Source organism: Rhamphochromis sp. 'chilingali', assembly GCF_963969265.1.
Source record: "Rhamphochromis sp. 'chilingali' genome assembly, chromosome: 12".
Classification (NCBI taxonomy): domain Eukaryota; kingdom Metazoa; phylum Chordata; class Actinopteri; order Cichliformes; family Cichlidae; genus Rhamphochromis; species Rhamphochromis sp. 'chilingali'.
In genome coordinates, this window is record NC_137939.1 from 19,900,563 (window position 1) to 19,920,178 (window position 19,616).

Sequence of the window (19,616 nt, forward strand, 5' to 3'; positions counted from 1 at the left end):
TTTCATGAGATTTTGCAAGAGAGATAATTTAATTGGTCATTTGTGACCTCTTACACAGGTCACTTTAAACTCTGTAATCACCAAAGCTCTCTCCTGCCTTAGGCACCAGATCCAGCTTCCAAACTGATGCTTTTGGAGGCTGATCCTGAACTTCAAGAAGTACGTTTGTGTCACGTTTAAGAAGCTACTCAGCCTCACATCTAACAAAATGCATGTTTATCTGTGGCTGGGCAGCATAAAGTTGTGGGGCTATATTTACAGACAACATTTAAATCTCTTCATAAAACAGTTAATCTTAGTGTCAGTTAACGGTATCTTCACCTTGATCTACTTTCTGCAGTTGTAATGTGTTATCCACACAATAACCTGCTGTTGGTAATTAGTTAAACTAAAAAGTCAAACTCCTGAGAGTCTGAGATACCTTACCTTCACACACAAACTGTCTCAACTCACACACATCCTTCTGTTTAATTTGGCATGTTTCTTTGCTCCCTGTTTGAGGTGACAAACTAACCACATCCTCCTCATGGACATTTCTTCTTTGACTGTTTCACCATAAACACTCTTAAATACCAAATGATACCAAACTTTAAAAAAAAGTAAACCACATCTGGATATTTTAACAATAAAATCCACTCTTAAAACTATAATACCAAAACTAAAATAACTCTGAATACCAGATACACTATTAAGTCCTTATTGCATGTGTTTGTCTAAGAATGTGTACATGATGTGAAATATTGTGTTTGTATTGTCATACTCTGAACTTCTTGAATCACGTCCGTGAGAAGTACCACACATGTGATTATAATTTACAGATCAAAACTAACACTGAATCTAATGAAAACAAAATATTTTCAAACAATATAAACATCAGTATAAAGAATATAAACTTTCTCTGAAAAGAGAAAGAAAAGAATACAAAAATTAAACAAGATAAAGATTAATAAAAAAAAATACAAAAATGCTAGAGTAAATGTACCTTTTTTCCGCCAGTTATCTTATTAAACTTTTACACCAGTGCCTGACAGTGGTTAACAAACTTCATCAGAGTGAGAAAGACTAAATGATATTTTTTATATTCTTATATGTATTTTTTTTTTTTTTTTATTTTAGTTAATTTTGTTTCAGGCAGTTTCCATTTTTTCCTTTAGTCTATAATCTTTTTTAAATTTCAGTTTATTTATTTAAATATTTAAATAAAATATTTCTTCTACTCTTACTTTTAGTTTTAGTTGTAGTTAACTGTACTGTACTACCTGGCAGTCAGTTTATATCTTCCTGATTACTGCATCTGATTATACAGGTATTTCCAGTTAGTCGCATAGGTTCTTTCTAATAGCCTTTGTGATATAGTTCTCCCTCGCTGGCTCTTTCAGTGTGTTCAGAAGCCTGTCCAGCCGGTCGACAGTGCAGAGGAGGGCACAGACATCAAGGAGCAGAAGCTGCAGGACCAGGCTCAGAGGACACCTGTCCAGATACCTGATGCTTGTCCAAGTGCTCGCAGAGCCAAGCGCATGAAGTGTGAGGTGGGAGCCACAAAGCCTGACTAAAACTGCCCTGAAACCATCAGTACAAGCTTCACTATTCAACAGTTATTTGAAGAATCTCGTAGTTTGACGTTTCAGTTCTCACTTTGTCTGTAGGCTGTCTGTGTGAAGACTGAACCAGGTGAGCCCGGTGATAGCAAGCCAAACCTGAGGCGGAGGATGGGGTCTTTTGTTGTCAAGACAGAACCAGGTTAGACCCACACCCCAGAGCGAAAACAGTTATTCTGTTGATATTCACAACATTAATGCAAACACTTCAACACACTTTGTTTGGAATCATTAAGCATTAATAAACATGTATGAATGTTGTAAGAAGAGTGTTAAGTAGCGATAAGCAGAAATGAATGGTAATTAAACATATATTCAGTAGTTACAAATCCTCCTTTAGCCAAGAAAATAATATTTCTATAGTAACTTAAAAATACCAAATATGGAGTCCATGTATTTTTAAACATTTCCTGTAAAGGATAATCCTCTTCTTGGTCATAGTAACGTTTCTTGTGGCCTTGCAGAGAAAGAGATTCCAATTCTGGTGAAACAGGAACCAGTTGAAACCAAGGAACTAATATTTGAAGCTGACAAAGTTCCCAAGTCACGGTATAAGAAAGTCATGCCTCCAGTTCCTCCAAGTCCAGTAAGTAGACACCAAAAGAGTGTGTGTTTAGTTTAATGCAACATGATGAGAAATCCACCCTAAGTTTTTGTCATTTGACTAAGTTGCTTCCTTTGTCCATTAAATATGTATCATTTTTTGAAGAGCACAAATAACACATAACAAAAAAAATGTGACATTTTAATGCTGAATGTAATTACATAAACTAAAAGATACAATAGCACAAGAAAAGAAGGCAGAAGTAATGTAAGAAGAGAAAAAATGAGGTTTAAAATATCATGCACCATAACTGATCCTTTAAAACTGACAGCATTTCAAAGTATATTTTTAACATGCATGTTAAAATTCTTCATTTTTGTAATAAATATACTGAGTTCTGGTAGATTTCAGTCTATGTAAAAAATGTTTTTCATTTCTATCTGTTTATTTTCGTCTCACTACAAACTGCTCCTGTTGTTATTGCCCAGGTGGATCTGGTTGTTTGTCTGGTGTGTGGCAGTGGGGGAGATGAAGACCGCCTGTTGCTGTGTGATGGCTGTGACGACAGCTACCACACCTTCTGTTTGATCCCTCCTCTGCACGACGTTCCCAGAGGAGACTGGAGGTGCCCCAAGTGTCTGGCTCAGGTGAGATTAAACAGCACAGTCTGGTAACACTTTATAATTACTATCGTTAATACATAGAAAAATGAGCTAAATAGTTTTTCACTGTTAGCAAATATTGAAAAAATACTAAATAATATTAATTATTACTTAATAATTCTTTGTAAACCATCTATAACATCTATAAGGTGGAATGGATGTTTAAAGCTTCTAAGTAGTGCATAAATACTGTGTAGTCCATCTATAAACATTATTGTTTACTTTTGTTTATTGTAAATGTATTTGTTTTTTAAGCTGTTGCCAGGTTTTATAGTGTTTGTTTTTAAAAGAACATATAAGCAGGTATGTTATCAGTGACGTAAAGACTGTGATCCTGTAGTTTACTTTCACTTTTGCTATCTGTTTGTTTGGCTTAGAAAAACAGTACTGGGTTGGGTTACAGTACAACAAATAAGAAGTAAGATCAGTGTCACTTGTTCTGCAACAAGTGTAACTGCACTAAATACAAGAATCTCTCATCACTAATGAAAATGTGTTACAAAACTACACTAATACTGTAACTACAATTGAAAGTTTCTTAGGTATGGTTATCTTAAACTGTTACTCAAAGTCTGTATAGCTTAACGCTAACATTAAAAGGGAACTAAAATGCGTAGTTCTACATCTGTATTTTGTTTTGGGCTTTTACTGGCTTGTATAGCAGAATTAACAGCTCAAAAAAGTTGTATAACTTCTCTTAGTTTAAGCAATGTAAGGAGTGAGTGGGCTCAAACAGCTCCCATAGCCAAATCGCAAAAAGAACACGACTCCGGTGCAGCCAGTGTATTCCCAGGGTCGGTTTTAAAGGTTCTCCTTCCGGGAGCCAGCTCTAATGTCTGGCAGACTTTTGCTACCTGCAAAGCTCAGAATAATTTGATTTCACTTCTCTTTGCCACTCTTTACTTTAGTATGGACCTTCTAAATACACCCATGTATTTTTAATGCCAAATCAGAGCCAAAATATGGTGGAACTGAACAGTCTTCTGGGTGGAAATCAGAAAAAGAAATCATGTGTGAACGTCACACCTTTAGGAGGCAGGGCTGGCTTTTACCACAGGCCACCAGAGGGGTGCCAAAGAAATATAAAAAATATTTTTAATTCTTTGTTATCTAATTTTGAAACACTGCTTACACCATTAAGCATCTGATACTCAGAGGAGACCTCAGGCAGGATGCTCTGCTGGGGGCTGACTCATATAACCTGCTGCTTCACTGATATAAAATGGTGTTTAGTTTGAGTTTTAGATATATAACAGCTGCAGCAGTGTACATAGTAAGTGAGTTTCAGTGATAACGTACAGGTGACAGTACCTCTAAATTGCAGTTACTCCAATGTTTTGTTGCCTTTGAAGTTAATGGCTGTTTAAATCTGGCCTAGACTGTTCATGGTCGCATCATCTCTCCAGGTGTAAGTTGTAAGTGTAGTGTGAAGTTTGTCAAAATGTCAGAGCAAGAGGAAAATTAAAATAATAAAACACCCAATCAAGTTGGAAATGGCTTTTAAGATGTGTATGTGCTGAAGGTTGGAGATCGATCTCCTCAGGTGTTGGCATTATAACAGTCTGCAACCTGAGTGCCACCCTTGAATCCCTTTACCACTGAGTGAAATATCAAATCTGAAACCAAGTGGGGATGCTTCCACCTGTGCCCCATTGCTCATCTGCAGCTTTCACTTTCCTCTACTGTTGCTGAAAGTTCTGAGTCTTTGAAGCTGCCAATTTGGCTCTCTAGACTGCAGACTCTAGGAGACAGTCTTCTATGTTCAGGCTCCAACACTATTGATCTAAGGGTTTCGGGGACCCTGTGTTGTTGACGTAATTAGTCGTTTTTGGACAGACATGGTAATAGTGGAGCTTGCTTGATTGGTCATGCCAGAGGCCACTTTCAATAGTGAGATACCGAGTGAGGTTTGAAAGAGAACTGCTTTAAAAAAAAAAATGCTTTAAAAGGTTTGCTCACTTTTTCTCCAAGATCGTTTTTTTACCTCCTGGAAGTTCATTCATTCTCCCACAGATTCAATTTCAGAATTCTCAGATTTTTACCTATATGTTTTTAATTATGTAGTTATAGAATAGGTTTTTGGCATCATAATTCCATAAATAATTGTGTATAAATTAAAAACCACACACACACAAAAGCTAACCGTGTCAATATCTTTGAAAGGCTTTTTTAAATTTGCCCACAGGAATGCAACAAGCCTCATGAGGCGTTCGGGTTTGAACAGGCATACAGAGACTATTCCCTGCGTGCATTTGGCCAAATGGCAGATGCCTTTAAATCTGATTACTTCAACATGCCAGTTCATGTAAGTAGATATGGTCCAAACATAAACATACTGCTCTATGTCAGTCTGAGTATTTTAAATTCAATTACCTCTCACTTCTTTGTTACAGATGGTGCCCACAGAGCTGGTAGAGAAAGAGTTTTGGCGTTTGGTTGGAGCCATTGATGAGGACGTTACTGTAGAGTATGGAGCAGATATCGCCTCGAAGGAGTTTGGGAGTGGATTCCCTATTCCAAATGGAAAATTTAAGGTTTCTCCAGCAGATGAGGTAAATGTCTAAATAAGCAATATAAAACCTTGCATACATCTGTTGAATCATGTTTTGTAAACTAAGAAGTACAAGCATTGCACTGTAATTCCTGCTATTGACCTGGGTATGCCGTTCCCCACGCAGAAATACCTCAAATGTGGCTGGAACCTCAACAACCTGGCGATGATGAACCCGTCTGTACTGACTCATGTAACAGCTGACATCTGTGGGATGACGCTGCCGTGGCTTTATGTTGGCATGTGCTTCTCCTCTTTCTGCTGGCACATCGAGGATCACTGGAGCTACTCCATCAATTACCTGCACTGGTATACAAAAAAAGTTTCTTGTATAGGTTTATTATTGCTTGAGCTCCTAAAATCAAATACATTTTATTTGCACCTCACTTTTGGCCAGCAGGAGTGAAGTCTTTTCTATTTTATTCATTTCAAGGGGGGAACCCAAAACCTGGTATGGTGCTCCTGGTTTTGCTGCCGAGCAGCTGGAGGACGTTATGAAGAAACTGGCCCCAGAGCTTTTTGAGTCTCAACCTGACCTGCTCCACCAGCTGGTCACTATCATGAACCCCAACACCCTGATGGACTATGGAGTCCCAGTTCGTAGTCTTTTTCACATCCTGTGTAGTCTACATCTGTATATGTAGTCAGTGTCTGTTATGAAGTGGATATACAGATAAAACTTGAATATTTCTCACAGGATTTTCTCTGCTCTCCACTTTGCTTCAGATTTACAGAACAAACCAGTGTGCTGGTGAGTTTGTCATCACATTTCCTAGAGCTTATCACAGTGGCTTCAATCAGGGCTTCAACTTTGCTGAGGCGGTCAACTTCTGCACAGTGGACTGGGTATTTAATCCCTTTATTTTCGCTGTTCTAAACAGCATCTCTTTTTTGTTTGGAAAAAGTATTTAAAACACTTTTTCTAATATAATTTTATGTGAAAGTAGAAGATGTGAATGAATAACAAGGTCATTTTTTTTATTTTTAGTATGAAAGATTTTCATTGATTGAGTACAAAAAAAATGCCAGCTTATTTTAGTAGTACTGCTTTACAGCTTGATTTATAGTTCTGTATAAAATCTACACTTTACCTGATCTGCAGCTTCCCAGAAAAGTATTTACGCATCACAGCAACACACATTTTTAACCACTGTTATAACAACTGCTTTAAGTCTTATAAAAACAGAGGTCATGTTAACTGAATGTGTGAAATCTGAAAGCTGCCCATCCCTTTAACAGGTTAAAACACCGATGGTGAAACTGTAAAATGGTACTAGGAGCACTGGTGTGTTTCTAAATTCAAACAAACACAGTAGAATCCTTCATGATGGTATTCAATGGCACCTGTTAGCAATAGGTGCAGAAGGATCACATATTGTGGGATTTCCTCTCAGTAAAGTGAGTTCTCACAGAATTAGAGAATATGTAAACTATCTAGAAGGCTGTGTGGCATGATAGCATGCAGGAGAAAGAAAGACAATCGCAAGAGAGAATGAAGCACCAGTGATGGCTGTAGAGTCCATGAACACCAGCGCAATGTGCAGAGAAGACTTTTAGTAGCTTTAGTTCAAGTCTCTGTGAGAAATTTTCCCATGAAGCAGGTAGGAAAAAAAATCATGCTGAGGGCAGAGAAAAGCAGACACAAATACCAACAACAGCCTATGCCACAGGCTCTTTGGGATTCAGTGCAGGACTATAAATAAAGCTTAAGCTGCTTTATCGGGTCATGCATCAGTATTTAGATTACCTCCAGTATTTTCATAGTGTTATGCAAAGGCTGTTACTATGAACTGGAGAGAAATGTGGAGCGGCAGTTTATATTAAAAGTAAATTATATTATATCTGTTCACCCAAAAAAGATCATGTTGCTTTTTTAAAATTAGTTTTCTTTTGTAAAGTAGCCACAAGTTGAAATAAATTCATTTTAGTATCACAGGAGAGTAAGAAAAGCTGAAAATATTTACATTAGGCTGACATTTTTTTGTTCTTCTTTACACACTTACTCAAAACTACTGCTGACTAATTTCTCTTCTGCTATTGCTCCATCACCAATTACACACATAACTTTCTTTTGCTCCTTTCTCTTCTACCAGATGCCTCTTGGCAGACAGTGTGTTGACCACTACCGCATGCTGCATCGGTACAACGTGTTTTCGCATGATGAGATGGTGTGCAACATGGCCACAAAAGCAGATACACTCAGCGTGGTTCTGGCCTCAGCCGTGCACAAGGACATGGTCGCCATGATCCGAGAAGAGGAGGAGCTGAGAGAGAAAGTGAAGAAAATGGTACAGCATCTTTCAACAACTCGTGTAGACATAATGACAGAGTTGCATAGTGTGTAGACTATTTTTTAATAAATAAATACAGGTTTATTTTTCATATCACTAGTTTAAAATTGCTTTTTTGTTTTGGCCTCGCAGAAATGTGTAAAAATGTGCCACTAAGCTTTATTGGCCAGCTGTGAAAGTAGCATACATGTTTAAAAAAAGTGCAAAGAGGTGTTGTGTTTAAACACACACTGCATCACCTAATGCATTTGTTGGTATCTCACACCTTCAGGGAGCGATGCACCACCAGGAGGCAAAGTACGATCACCTCCAGGATGACGAGCGGCAATGTTTCAAGTGCAAGACTACCTGCTACCTGTCTGCCATCACCTGTCCCTGTACCCCCGGAGTATTGGTCTGTCTGTACCACATCAACAACCTCTGCTCCTGCCCCGTCACCAACTACACAGTGAAGTAAGTCCCACTGATTATTTTTTAGTATTAAACTACAGAAAACTGTGGTTCTTCTGATTTGTGCATCTTATTAAAAAAATCTATCATTTTGCTTTGCTGCTACAGTTACAGATACACACTGGACGACCTGGTTTTGATGATGAATTCTGTGAAGCAGCGATCTGAGCTGTATGATGAATGGGCCTCCCGTGTAACAGAGACTCTAGAGGCCAAACTCGAAAAAAAGAAAGGTAAGCAGCAAAGGACCAAACAGATGGTTTCACGTGTTTAAGTAAAATAACCAGTGTTTCCTTGCACCTAATTTCAGAAAATGAAACTATATTCAAATTTAAAACCAATGTTTTGAAGTTGCAGTAGACAACCTCCTTCCATGGTGCTGTAATAAAGACTGCACTACTTTCCATTTTAAAACATTAGCTTATACTCGACTGAGTAAGCAGTAATAATAGCATCTGAATCTCGCTTTCTATCATCTTTTTAGCCACCTCTACCATCCTCCTCCTTTTTCTTTTTCCATTTCCACATTTAATGTGGTTATTCTAGCATCAACCGTTTCAGTTATCTGGCCACAGCTATGGATCATTACAGCCCAAAACAAAAGCACTATGTTCAGTTTAGCAAACAAGTCATCATTTGGCAAGGAGATTTCATACCTGCTGGAAGAGACGATGGCACAGTTAAAGTGAAGTTTATGGACAGCCCATGTAAATGCAGACGGTTTCATTTATTCTGTAGCTACTATGTTTTGCAAAAGTAGAAAAATACACATCTACACCAAAACAGGGCAGGTGCTGAGCTGAAAACAAGCCAGCAAAGATTGTAAAAAAGTTGATGGATGTATGTTTAAGACTCGTATTAAAAAGGATTGCTTTGCCTGCCAATCTGTAAATAGTCAGTAATATAATTTTGCTCGTCTTTTATCTCAGAAAGTAGAGCACTGATGAAAACCTTGTTAGTAGAAGATTGTCAGCTTTCCTGAGTAGATGTGAGAAATCCATTCATTTTACTCAAACATGTATCCAAACCTTATTAACTACCTCAGTTTCAGATCGTAAAATTTCCTACTCATCAAATTAATACAGCTGTTGTACACTTGACAAACTGCACAGTTTGTCATGTGTGACGCGTCCACCACCAGCTGCAGTCTGCGTACTGTGAGTTTGGTGTTCTTGTTTATTATGGCACAGCAGCAGGATCCCCTCTTCATCTGCCTGCCTCAGCATCCCTCCTCTCCATGTATTTTAGGCTCAAACTGGGAAAAGTGTCACTCTGTAGGAAGTGTAATCGACCTCCTGTTTAGACTCCTCAGCATGGTGTTAACTGTTTGACGTTTATTTTTAAAAGTGCCACTAGTTTAATTAAATTTCGTTTACTGAAGAGGCTGTCACACTGTTCTTGGGAGCTATAGACAGCAGAGCAAAAATAGTTTACAAAACTTGCAAATGAGAGCTCTACGGCTTTTTCTCGTTATCTTAATTAAGACGCTTTAATAGGAGAAACATGTAGCAAATCAAAGTGGTAACCTGCAGGGCTGAAAAAAGAAGCCAGTGCATAAGAGCCAAAACTGCCCCCAATCCCCCAAAACTCCCACATTAAAAGGACCAATGAAAAGACTTAAAAATTAAAATAAATGTTTACAGCTTTTTAAAAAAATAATTGTTTGGAAATTGTTTGGGATTGTCTGTTTGGGATTCTCCAGTGATTAAAAACTGTTGGTAGATGAAGTTTTGAGTAGGTGTACCAGGCAGCTGTAGCCAACTGAAGTCTGCTAGAGTCCACCTGTGCTAAATGGAGTCACTGAACAAAACTGCCGTTTGTGTCTTTTGAAGCATTTTAATCAGGTAAATAGAAATTTGTCCAACTACTTTATTAGTCTGTTACTTAGTACCAATTGGAAGATATCTGAGTTTGTGCATTGCAGTCGTACAGTTGCTCATCCAAATATGCTCACTTCTGGTTTCAGAAAGCTCAAAACAAACGTGTGCCACTGCGTTTGCATTTTGACTAACAAAGCTGTGTTTGCACACACTGTTAAAACACACACTGGGCGAGACATCTTGAATGAATGATGTTGGACATTGACAGCCCCCTTTCTATTGGCCAAGTGGGGAGTCATCACTGCATATATTGCTCTAATATTAAGTTGCTCTGCAGCTGCACTGCGATTAGAAATAATGTGTTTCGAGCTCAGAGTCAAGGTCAGCATTTCCTGTGTGAGTGTCTGTGCATTCAGAATGTTTTTGGCCTTTATTGGATGGTCCAGTATAGAGTACACAGTAGTGGGAAGACAGTGAGGGGGGGCTGACACACTGAAAACAACCCAACACAGTAAAGACACAAGACATGTGTTACAGCTCAACCAGGTGAGCTTTAGTGGCGTCCCCTGTGCATACAGTGGTTTGCAGACCTAGGATCAGGTGTTAGAGGTATTTACTTTCATTCTGGGGCAGCTTGTTTGCGCTGCTATAAGTCCTTTAGTTAAACCCTTGGGACAGAGAACACAAAAGTCACAACAGGCAAAGAACTTGTATATGATGAAGTGAGTCAATATGCTAAAAACAATGAAAATGCTTCACTGCCACCTTTGTTTTTGCCTTTCATGGTGCTTTTGTTCACCTTTCTTCCTCTTTGCTGAGTTCCTGTTCTATCTTGCCCCAACCTTTTAACCAGTCATTCATGCTACACAAAGCACATATCACTGTTATATCGTGAGTGCCTCATCGCAGTCCAGACCCGGGCCAGTATAACATAACACACAAAAAGAAGTACCCCGAGTTTTGTTCCTGTTTTTGATATTAGATTAGAAGATATTAGAATCACACTCAATAATCATAATGAGCTGTTGGACTAAGTGATTCTATATAAAGTCAATAAAGAAATAAAATCCTAAAATCCTTCTACCAATGACTCCGCTCCATTGTCACTGTCAGCAAAGTAATTCCTCAAAGAGCTCCTGGAAGCAATTAACCTAAGACTCAGTTAAGTCAATAGTGGTGTAAGTTATAAGATAAAAGTATTTATTACTCTTTGCAGCGCCAGTGCCATGTTCAGCAAAAACAATAAAAAAGAGGTTGCTGCAGTAAGTCATCAGTTGCTCAGCAACATGTTGGGTTATTTAAGCTGCAAATGTGTTAGACTATGATTAAGCTGCTCTTGTCTCCTCAGGCCTGCCAGTCTTTCGCACCCTCCTTGCTGAGTCAGACTCCAAGCTGTTCCCTGACAACGACCTGCTGCGTCGGCTTCGTTTGGTCACACAAGATGCTGAGAAGTGCGCGTCTGTGGCACAGCAGCTGTTGAATGGCAAGAAGCAGACCAGGTAACATTAATATGCGATGTCACCCAGGCTTATGCATTACTTCTCACACATTCTTCTTGTTGAATAGTAATGGCGCCTTAATGAGGGTGATTTCTTCACTCATGGACACAGGTATCGGTGTGGAAGTGGGAAGTCACGGAGCCAGCTGACTGTGGAGGAGCTGAGTTCATTTGTGCGGCAGCTGTATAACCTCTCCTGCAGTCTCCCTCAGGCGCCCCTGTTGAAGGTAAACTGAGGAGAAGAAATTTGCTTTTACCAAAGTAAAATTTCATTTCTTTAATTTTAAGTCACATTGTGCAGCTTTTGTTATTTGTGCAGTTTCTGTCCTGCGTTGCTTGTATTTAAAAATATGGCAGTGTGATTGGCACTAAGGCCACTGCTAAATGAGACAGTTTTATGCCTCACAGGTGAACCACAAAGTGTGGTGTCAGTGAAGGGAGGTAAATGTTGGAATAGCTTATTAATGACAATAAAGTAGACCTCTGCGTAACACATTAGATCTGTGATCAGTTTTTTCTGAACTTTATGTGATGTATTGTTTTTATTTGTGTGTTTTTATGTGTTTTGCGTTACATGTCTTTTCTGTATTGCATAGTTTGATGTGACCTGCTTGAGGACTACAGATGTAAATTAGTGGTTTTCTTACAATCTTACACGTTTACGTCTTATTTTTTACGTCAATGTCCACTAACATGCACTTTCCCTGTTAAATAAATAAAAATGCACTACTTGATCTGATTTGAAGACATTTTTCAACTTCTTGTATTTTCCATCTTCAGGAACTCTTAAATCGCATTGAAGACTTCCAGCAGCACAGCGAGAAGGTCCTGGCAGATGAACTTCCCAGTGTTGCTGAGATCCAGAGCCTTTTGGACGTCAGCTTCGACTTCGACGTGGACCTGCCTGAGCTGCCGCGCCTGAGAGTGAGGCTGGAGCAAGCACGATGGCTGGAGGGGGTGCAACAGGCCAGCGCTCAGCCTGCTACCCTGACTCTGGAGACCATGAGGAGGCTCATCGACCAGGGAGTCGGATTAGCACCTCATCCGTCAGTGGAGAAAGCCATGGCACGACTTCAGGAGCAGCTCACTATGTCTGAGCACTGGGAGGACAAGGCGAGCAGTCTTCTTAAAGCCAGGTGAGGGCAGCACCGATTAGTCCATGATAAAGTTTGCATCATAGCCACAGGATAGGAGCTTCCAAAACAGCAACAAGGACATATTATGGTAGCTTGTCATGCTCTGAGTTTAATCCAAAAGAAAACCAGATGATTTCTAAGATGTTATTCTGCTTCTTAGCTTTAACTCTGTGTCCAGGTATTTGCACTGATTGTAACTGAATAATGTAATATTACGTCAGTGCTCCTGATTTTGCTTCATTTTAATTACAGCTAGTGCAAAATGCTGCTGCTAGAATATTCAACAAGACCAACAAAAAGTGAGCATCATGTTTAGTTCTGCCCTCATTCCATTGGTACTCAGTGCTGTCCAGTATTAACTGTCATTAGTGCTTTTCAGAAGCTTTTAATGGCATGGCTGTCAGGAATGCGCATTTACTCTCACCATTATCAGGCAAACTAATCTCCAATCAGGACTTAAATATCAGTATTTTTAAAAAAAGTTTTGTGTTTCCTCATCATGCTTAGTCCACTGCAGCTTTGAATTTGGGGTTTTCACAGAATTTGAGATAGTGTTTGAAAAAGATTTCAGATGTTTGACAATTAAAATATTATTTAATGTAAATAAGTTTGGTTTTCAAAATAACATAAGCTTTATGTTTTATGCAATTTTATGCAATAAAACCTGTATGTACAGAACATTTTTGAAAGTGTTTGTGGTAAAATAAATATTTAGAAAGCTTGTGAACGAAGTGTCATGGCATTTCTTGGTATGGATAATATAGATAACATGGACCTGATGCAAATATTGTGCCAATGTTTACAACCTATGGTGCGTCATTTGTGTTTTTCTACCCACCAGACCACCACACTCCATAGAGACCCTTAGTGCTGCTGCTGAGAAGGCATCTAGCATCCCTGCCTACCTCCCAAACTGCCTTCTCCTGAAAGACACCATCAGAAAAGCCCAAGAGTGGCTGCAAGAAGCTGAGGAGCTTCAGGTTAGCAGAAATTTTAAGAATGGTTGGACTATTAGGAAATATGATATTATTATATGTTATTTTGATAGGGTGTGACTTAAAAACAATTGTGATGGTGTTTATAACGATTGAGAGTTCTCCTGTCATGAAAACTTGTTAGTAACTTATTGCCAGTTTAAAGGAAGTGCGTGAGGTTACTGCAACAAAGAGGCTGTTCTTAGAGGCGTATAAAAGACAGCAGGAAGGCAGTGAAACTGTGTCACTCACATTTGTGACCAAAAATAGAGGCGTCTGGGGTGTAAAAAGTGTGAAGGGGTGTGTGAGTAAAAACTATTTTTAGATTCAGCCTCCGTGTTTCACAGCAGCAGTGAAGGTGACGCTGTCGTAGTTATTTTGAGGCTGGAGCCTCTCCACTCTGACCCACACACGCAGTGAGAGGAAAGAGGCGGTGCAGCGAAAACAGGGGGAAAAGAAAGTCAACAATTACTGTAACTACAATCGAAATCTCTGAGTGGAAAAGTCCAAAACGACTCATGTATTGTATCTTTTTGCCTGATCCCATCCTCTGCTGATTTATTTTATACAGCAACTATATAGCATACTGAAAAAAAGTGCTGGCTTACGTATTGTATGTTTTGCCGTGCCTTTCAGTGTCTGGCACAATAATAACATGCAGGGTTGAGTGTAAACAGGAGCACAACTTCCTTTATTTGAAGGCTTTACTTTTTAATTATTCTTCAGAATATTTTTTTAGAATAATTAATTCTTTGTGTTATTATAACTATTAAGCTATTCAGTAGTATATAACTTAATGAAAATTATTAGTTGTTTTTTTTAAGGACCAGTAAAATGTAAACGAGGCCAACATAACTGGTCAGCTGGTTCAGGGTATCAGTGGGGCAAAAAAAGCGTGTTACACTAAAATAATCTTCTTGATTCAGGTCAGCGGCTGCATCCCGATGGTGGACACCCTCTCTGACATGGTGCTACGAGGACAAGCCATTCAAGTCCACCTGGAGCCTTTAGACAGGCTGGAGTCTCTCATGGCACAAGTGCAGGAATGGAAAGAATCAGCAGCAGCAACTTTCCTTCAGAAAGACTCAAGCCTCACCTTGCTGGAGGTAAAATTAAATTAGATTTAAAAGGATTTTTAGGACATTTTGAAATATTATCTGCTGAGGTTAAAACCTGGCAGGCAGAAAATGTTTGACTTGTCCGATCCTTCCTGTTTCTACTTCTCTTTGTGTGGAGAGAGTTGAGCTTGTGTTTAATGAATTTGAATACTGTATATGTATACTGTATTGGATTCTCTGGAAACAAAGAAAACATTTGAAGATGTTTTTTATGGGATCTTACCCAATAAACTGTATTAGACAAAACAGTTAGTCACCAAAACTATTGCCAAACTTCTACGTGAAAATCATTTATTTCCATCAAATTCAGGCTTCGTTGTAGTGTCTGGCACAATAATAACATGCAGGGTTAAGTGTAAACAGGAGCACAATTTCCTTTATTTTAAGGCTCGGTGCAGATAAAATCCCTGTGTCAAAGGCAGAGGTTGTTAGTTTTAGGTCCTGTTAGTCCAGGAGACTCACAAGGCTTTTGTTCTCTGCAGGTTCTTTGTCCCCGATGTGAAGTTGGAAACGTCGGTTCTCCAAAGAGGAAGGCAAAGAAAGGAAAGGAATCACCTAAAAGTAACAAAAAGAAAACTTCGAGGTTCAATACGCTCAGCGATGTGGAAAAAGCGCTTTCAGAGACCACGGATTCTACCTCTGCAGTAAGTATTCAAAGAGCTATTCCCTGAGACACGTGTGCTTCAAAAGAATAAAGTTTGCTGAGTTACCTGATTTTGACGTTTTGGTGGTCAGATCCTGATGACGAGAAGTAGTTTTGAGCGGAAGGAAAGTCTTGTCTTTTCAGGTTGTTGCAGGAAAAGCTTAACTGCATATAGAAGGGTGCTTGGGATGTGTGTTGAGCAGTCAAACTTGATAAGGGGCACAATGCTGAACAGGGTGATAACAGTCAATTTAAGAAAAAAACTAACTTTTATTCAAACATTCGCTGTAATATTATGATAACACAGTAATTATTTGCTTAATCACTGCGGTAGAGATCTGACTGCTGAAATTCATCAGGAAAAATACTGAGTATGTTTTATTCAACAGATGGCAACTCTTGAGGAGCTGTGGGTGAGGGAGATGGAGGCTTTCTCTAATCTCAGGGCAGCAAATGAGTCAAAGCTCCTTCCCACGGCAGACTGCATGGACCTGAGGGTGTGTTTCTGTCAGAGGGCGCCCATGGGTGCGATGCTACAGTGCGAACTCTGCAGGGATGCCTTCCACAGCGTGTGCGTCAGAGACCCGTCAGATCCCTGCAAAACACAGCCATGGCTTTGTCCGCAGTGCCAGCGGTCAGAAAAGCCCCCCTTCAGCAAAGTCCTCTCTCTGCTGGCATCACTGCGGCACATCGGGGTGCGCCTTCCGGAGGGTGATGCACTGCACTATCTGATGGAGAGGACAGTAAACTGGCAGCAGCGAGCGCAGGAGGTTTCACAGGCATGTAACCTACCAGAACTCGAAGAGAGGCCAGGAACTCCTCCCACTCTCACCCGCTGGGTTTCAGGCAGTGACAACCCTCAGAGCAACACTCAGGTCACTCCTCATCTCTTTGTGCCACTTTTTAAGCAGTTAATTTTTTGCAAATGTTAATTGGTAATGATGGGGAACAATTCTCTCCCCAACTCTGCTAAATGAAAATGTACGTCTGCAACAGAGAGTTAGATTTTCTCCACATGACACAATAAACCAGTTCCCTTACAAAACCATTTTAAGATTTTGGTTCAGGATCAGGTTTTTACAGCTTTTCCAAGCATTTCGTACAAAACAGAAGGAGCTAACAGAAGGAGATATATTAGTATATTAGTATAAATCATCTGGCAGGTGTAAAAAAATAAAATAAAATAATGAAGGAGGAGAAATGCACCATTAAAGGGTGCTGTGAGATGTAATAAAAAGATGATAGGTGTCTTAGAAGCTGCAGAAATGACACAAATCTGATTCATATGTAGAGCTCAGTTCCAGCCCTCTTTAAAGCTTAAAGAGTTGTTTTTATTATCACCTACCTGCGTGTGTTAACATCGGAGTTTGATGGTTTTGATACAGGCTCCTTGTTTGACTCCAGAGTGGAATAGGACAAGCCATGCTCAGACCGTCTTCTACACCGAGCAGAGATGCATACCGCTGCACGGTCAGTGTCCTGAGCCACTTCATGAAGACATGACTCGCAGTTTTTCTGTCGTTTCAGATTGTCACATTTTAGATTTTGCGTGTTTATGTTGCAGGTTTGAGTCGGGACCTGGAAGAGCTGATGGTGGAGGGGCTCCTTCTGCAGGTGTCTTTGCCAGAGGTGCAGAGCCTCTACCTTGTCTTATTGGACAGAGCCAGCAGCCAGCAAACAAACCCATGCATGTCACCACCACAGGAGGAGCCCACAGACTGTGAGAAACACATGCAGTTTAACTCTCAGGGAACAAATCTGCCACTGAACCAGGTACAAGCCAAACCAATAAAGGAACCATTTCACATCCTGAACACTGCAGCGCCAGTTTCATCGTGCTGATTTTATTTTCAGGATGGTGCCAAAGGTGCAAGCAGCTCAGAAAAGAAGGTGAAGCGGCATCTGGAGAGAGACAGCTCAGATGGAGAGCGCAGAGCGAAGGACAAAAAGCACTCTCACAAGAGACAAAAGATGAATAAAAAGAATCCACAGCGCAGGCAAACCTCGACCTCGTCCTCCCCGCGCTCCAACTTCTCCCAGTCTGACGACTCTGATGAGGAAATGGCTGTGTGTCCAGCAGAGAGGTGTCAGCTGCCAGAGGGAGATGAGGTGAGAAAGACCTCTGACAGGAGCCACATAAATGGATTTAGTCTGCAGAGGACAGGCTAAGGTTACTTTACTGTCTTCGATATGAGGACCTCATCTCCGGTCAGGAAACTGCTGCTTCAAAAACAAGACGAGCTGTAATCTTTATTTTTATCTAAAGAATTGATCGTGAACAGCAAACACCAGCGCTCCCAGACAAACCTGTGCAAAAACTCTGTGCTGTAGGTTTCTGGTGAATGACATTTTAATATTTCATTTTATTAACATAAAGCCTTCACATAAATGTGTTGGCGGGTTATGGGTGAGATTTTTGGAGCCAAAAGTGACCCCTTAACAACGTCACAGACTTCTGAGGGGGTCTGTACCTCACAGCAGGAATTAATATTAGTCAGATCAACAAAAAAAGGCACCCCCCACAGCGGAGATATTCAAGTCAGGCATTCAAATTAGCAGAGTCGAGCCCGAGGAGGGTTGATCAGCTAAAGCTGTGTCGGGACATCTGTCAGTCAAACTGGCCAAACCTCAAACTCCAGTTTCCAGGTGGATGAGTTTTAAAAAACACAGGGAGGTGGTGTAATGATGGTGGAAACTATCCTCCCCCTCCAGCTATGCTGTTCCCGTGACTTTGAGTTTGAAGGATTTCCAATTTTGTAAGACAAACAAACTAAATAACAACAACATCATGAAGTAGAACATAGCCATCATCTCTTGGAGGACACATTTAACTTTAAATATATGTTAGATTCTCCTGTTGATCCCTTGATTGAATATGTGTGACAGGTCTATCATAAACAGGACGGAGGGGAATTTTTTCAGGATAAACGCAAACTAAAACTTTCCTCCGGATTAACTGAATTTTTCAATGAATATCCGACTGCAGACTAACTCTAAATCTTTATTAGATTTTTTCCATTGATGGCATAGGTGGTACCTTGTTTGGTCGAGCTTGTAAATTGTTTTGCTGCTCTCCATGAAAACACAGGTGGTGTTGGTGAACATTGTGGAGCATATAGCTTTTGGAAGTGTAGACCTGTTGTTTAGCTGTGATGTTGACTGACTTGTGTGTTTCTGCAGGTGAATTGGGTCCAGTGTGACGGCAGCTGCAATCAGTGGTTTCACCAAGTGTGCGTCGGCGTTACGGCAGAAATGGCCGAGAAGGAGGACTACATTTGCGTCACGTGTACACTGAACGACGGGCGCGTAAGAAAGTAAAGATGTCATTCTGAAGGGAGGCGTGTCTTCAGTCTGGAGGGTCACTGACCCCGTACCCCTCTTCACCCCCTCGTCCCGTCTGTCTAACCCTTTTGTAACAACGGTGCTATCTCCTCTTTGACATGTTGTCCAGAACTATAATGTTTAGTTATTTTTTTGTATTTTTACATATATATATTATATATATTTCCTCCTTCTTATGAATTGTTTGTGGTTGTCTAAATGAAAAAAAGAAAAACACAGGATGTGAAGTCTGCTGCATGGCATCCCGTTACATCGACGCAAAGGAGTCTTACACCATGAACCCCCCTCCCCCCCGGTAAAGAGAATTAATCAAGGGTTAATATTATCTTCTTTAAAACTTTCTTGCATGTTAAACCAGAGCTAAGGGGACAGAAGTCGAGGTTTTCACCCCCCAAAAAATGACTTTTTTTTTCTTTGAAATCCAGTGTTTAGTACATGCATCTTAATATAATTATTCCCATTTTTTGTTTTGTAGAATAGTTTTATTTATCTGAGCAATAATTTTTGTCTGAATCGACTTAAATGGCTTTGATCTCGGCTGAGTTGTGTTTTAGCGATGATGGTGTGATGTACAGAAAGCTACTGGGTTACGTGTCTGGGTTACGGAGAAACACTGCGGCACGCCAAAGGAAAAAGAGGCTGCTAGGCTGGGCAGATCCTCGCCTTGTAACCCATCACGGGAAACAGCAGGAAGGACCTGGAGTAGCTGAAGATGTTACAAGTTTATATTGTGGAATAAAGCCCTTTTGTTCTATGGATATGCCTTGTCCTTTCACTTCAATGTAGTAAAAACAAAAAAACACTGCCTGTCCTCCAAAACAGGATTTAAATACGCTGTTCAGACAGTGGTCATACAAGTTTACCCATCAGAGATCACAGTGACTAACTATTCTAAAAACCAGATTTTTAAAATGTAATAATCATTAAACCCTGATAATGCTGATTTTTATTGCTTCATCATGAAACAAATTTTACAATAAACATTTATG

At 39.9% G+C, this 19,616-nt stretch overlaps 1 protein-coding gene across 2 annotated transcripts in view; it reads left to right on the top strand.

The window, feature by feature from the left end:
* kdm5bb (lysine demethylase 5Bb) overlaps positions 1–19,383 on the top strand; it is a 24,477-nt gene extending 5,094 nt beyond the window's left edge. The window contains exons 5-28 of one of the 2 annotated variants that reach the window (XM_080898528.1): positions 103–159; positions 1,380–1,529; positions 1,647–1,740; positions 2,063–2,184; positions 2,631–2,789; positions 4,990–5,109; positions 5,198–5,356; positions 5,483–5,664; positions 5,789–5,951; positions 6,082–6,201; positions 7,449–7,643; positions 7,918–8,099; positions 8,205–8,329; positions 11,265–11,415; positions 11,527–11,641; positions 12,195–12,550; positions 13,392–13,530; positions 14,451–14,630; positions 15,125–15,286; positions 15,675–16,160; positions 16,671–16,755; positions 16,850–17,058; positions 17,140–17,394; positions 18,466–19,383. In XM_080898528.1, the coding sequence (XP_080754654.1) occupies positions 103–159; positions 1,380–1,529; positions 1,647–1,740; positions 2,063–2,184; positions 2,631–2,789; positions 4,990–5,109; positions 5,198–5,356; positions 5,483–5,664; positions 5,789–5,951; positions 6,082–6,201; positions 7,449–7,643; positions 7,918–8,099; positions 8,205–8,329; positions 11,265–11,415; positions 11,527–11,641; positions 12,195–12,550; positions 13,392–13,530; positions 14,451–14,630; positions 15,125–15,286; positions 15,675–16,160; positions 16,671–16,755; positions 16,850–17,058; positions 17,140–17,394; positions 18,466–18,603 (4,104 nt within the window). In that variant the 3' untranslated portion in view covers positions 18,604–19,383. The remainder of the gene's footprint in view (positions 1–102; positions 160–1,379; positions 1,530–1,646; positions 1,741–2,062; positions 2,185–2,630; positions 2,790–4,989; positions 5,110–5,197; positions 5,357–5,482; positions 5,665–5,788; positions 5,952–6,081; positions 6,202–7,448; positions 7,644–7,917; positions 8,100–8,204; positions 8,330–11,264; positions 11,416–11,526; positions 11,642–12,194; positions 12,551–13,391; positions 13,531–14,450; positions 14,631–15,124; positions 15,287–15,674; positions 16,161–16,670; positions 16,756–16,849; positions 17,059–17,139; positions 17,395–18,465) is intronic. The other variant, XM_080898529.1, reaches the window with a different exon arrangement.
* Positions 19,384–19,616: the final 233 nt, after the last annotated feature.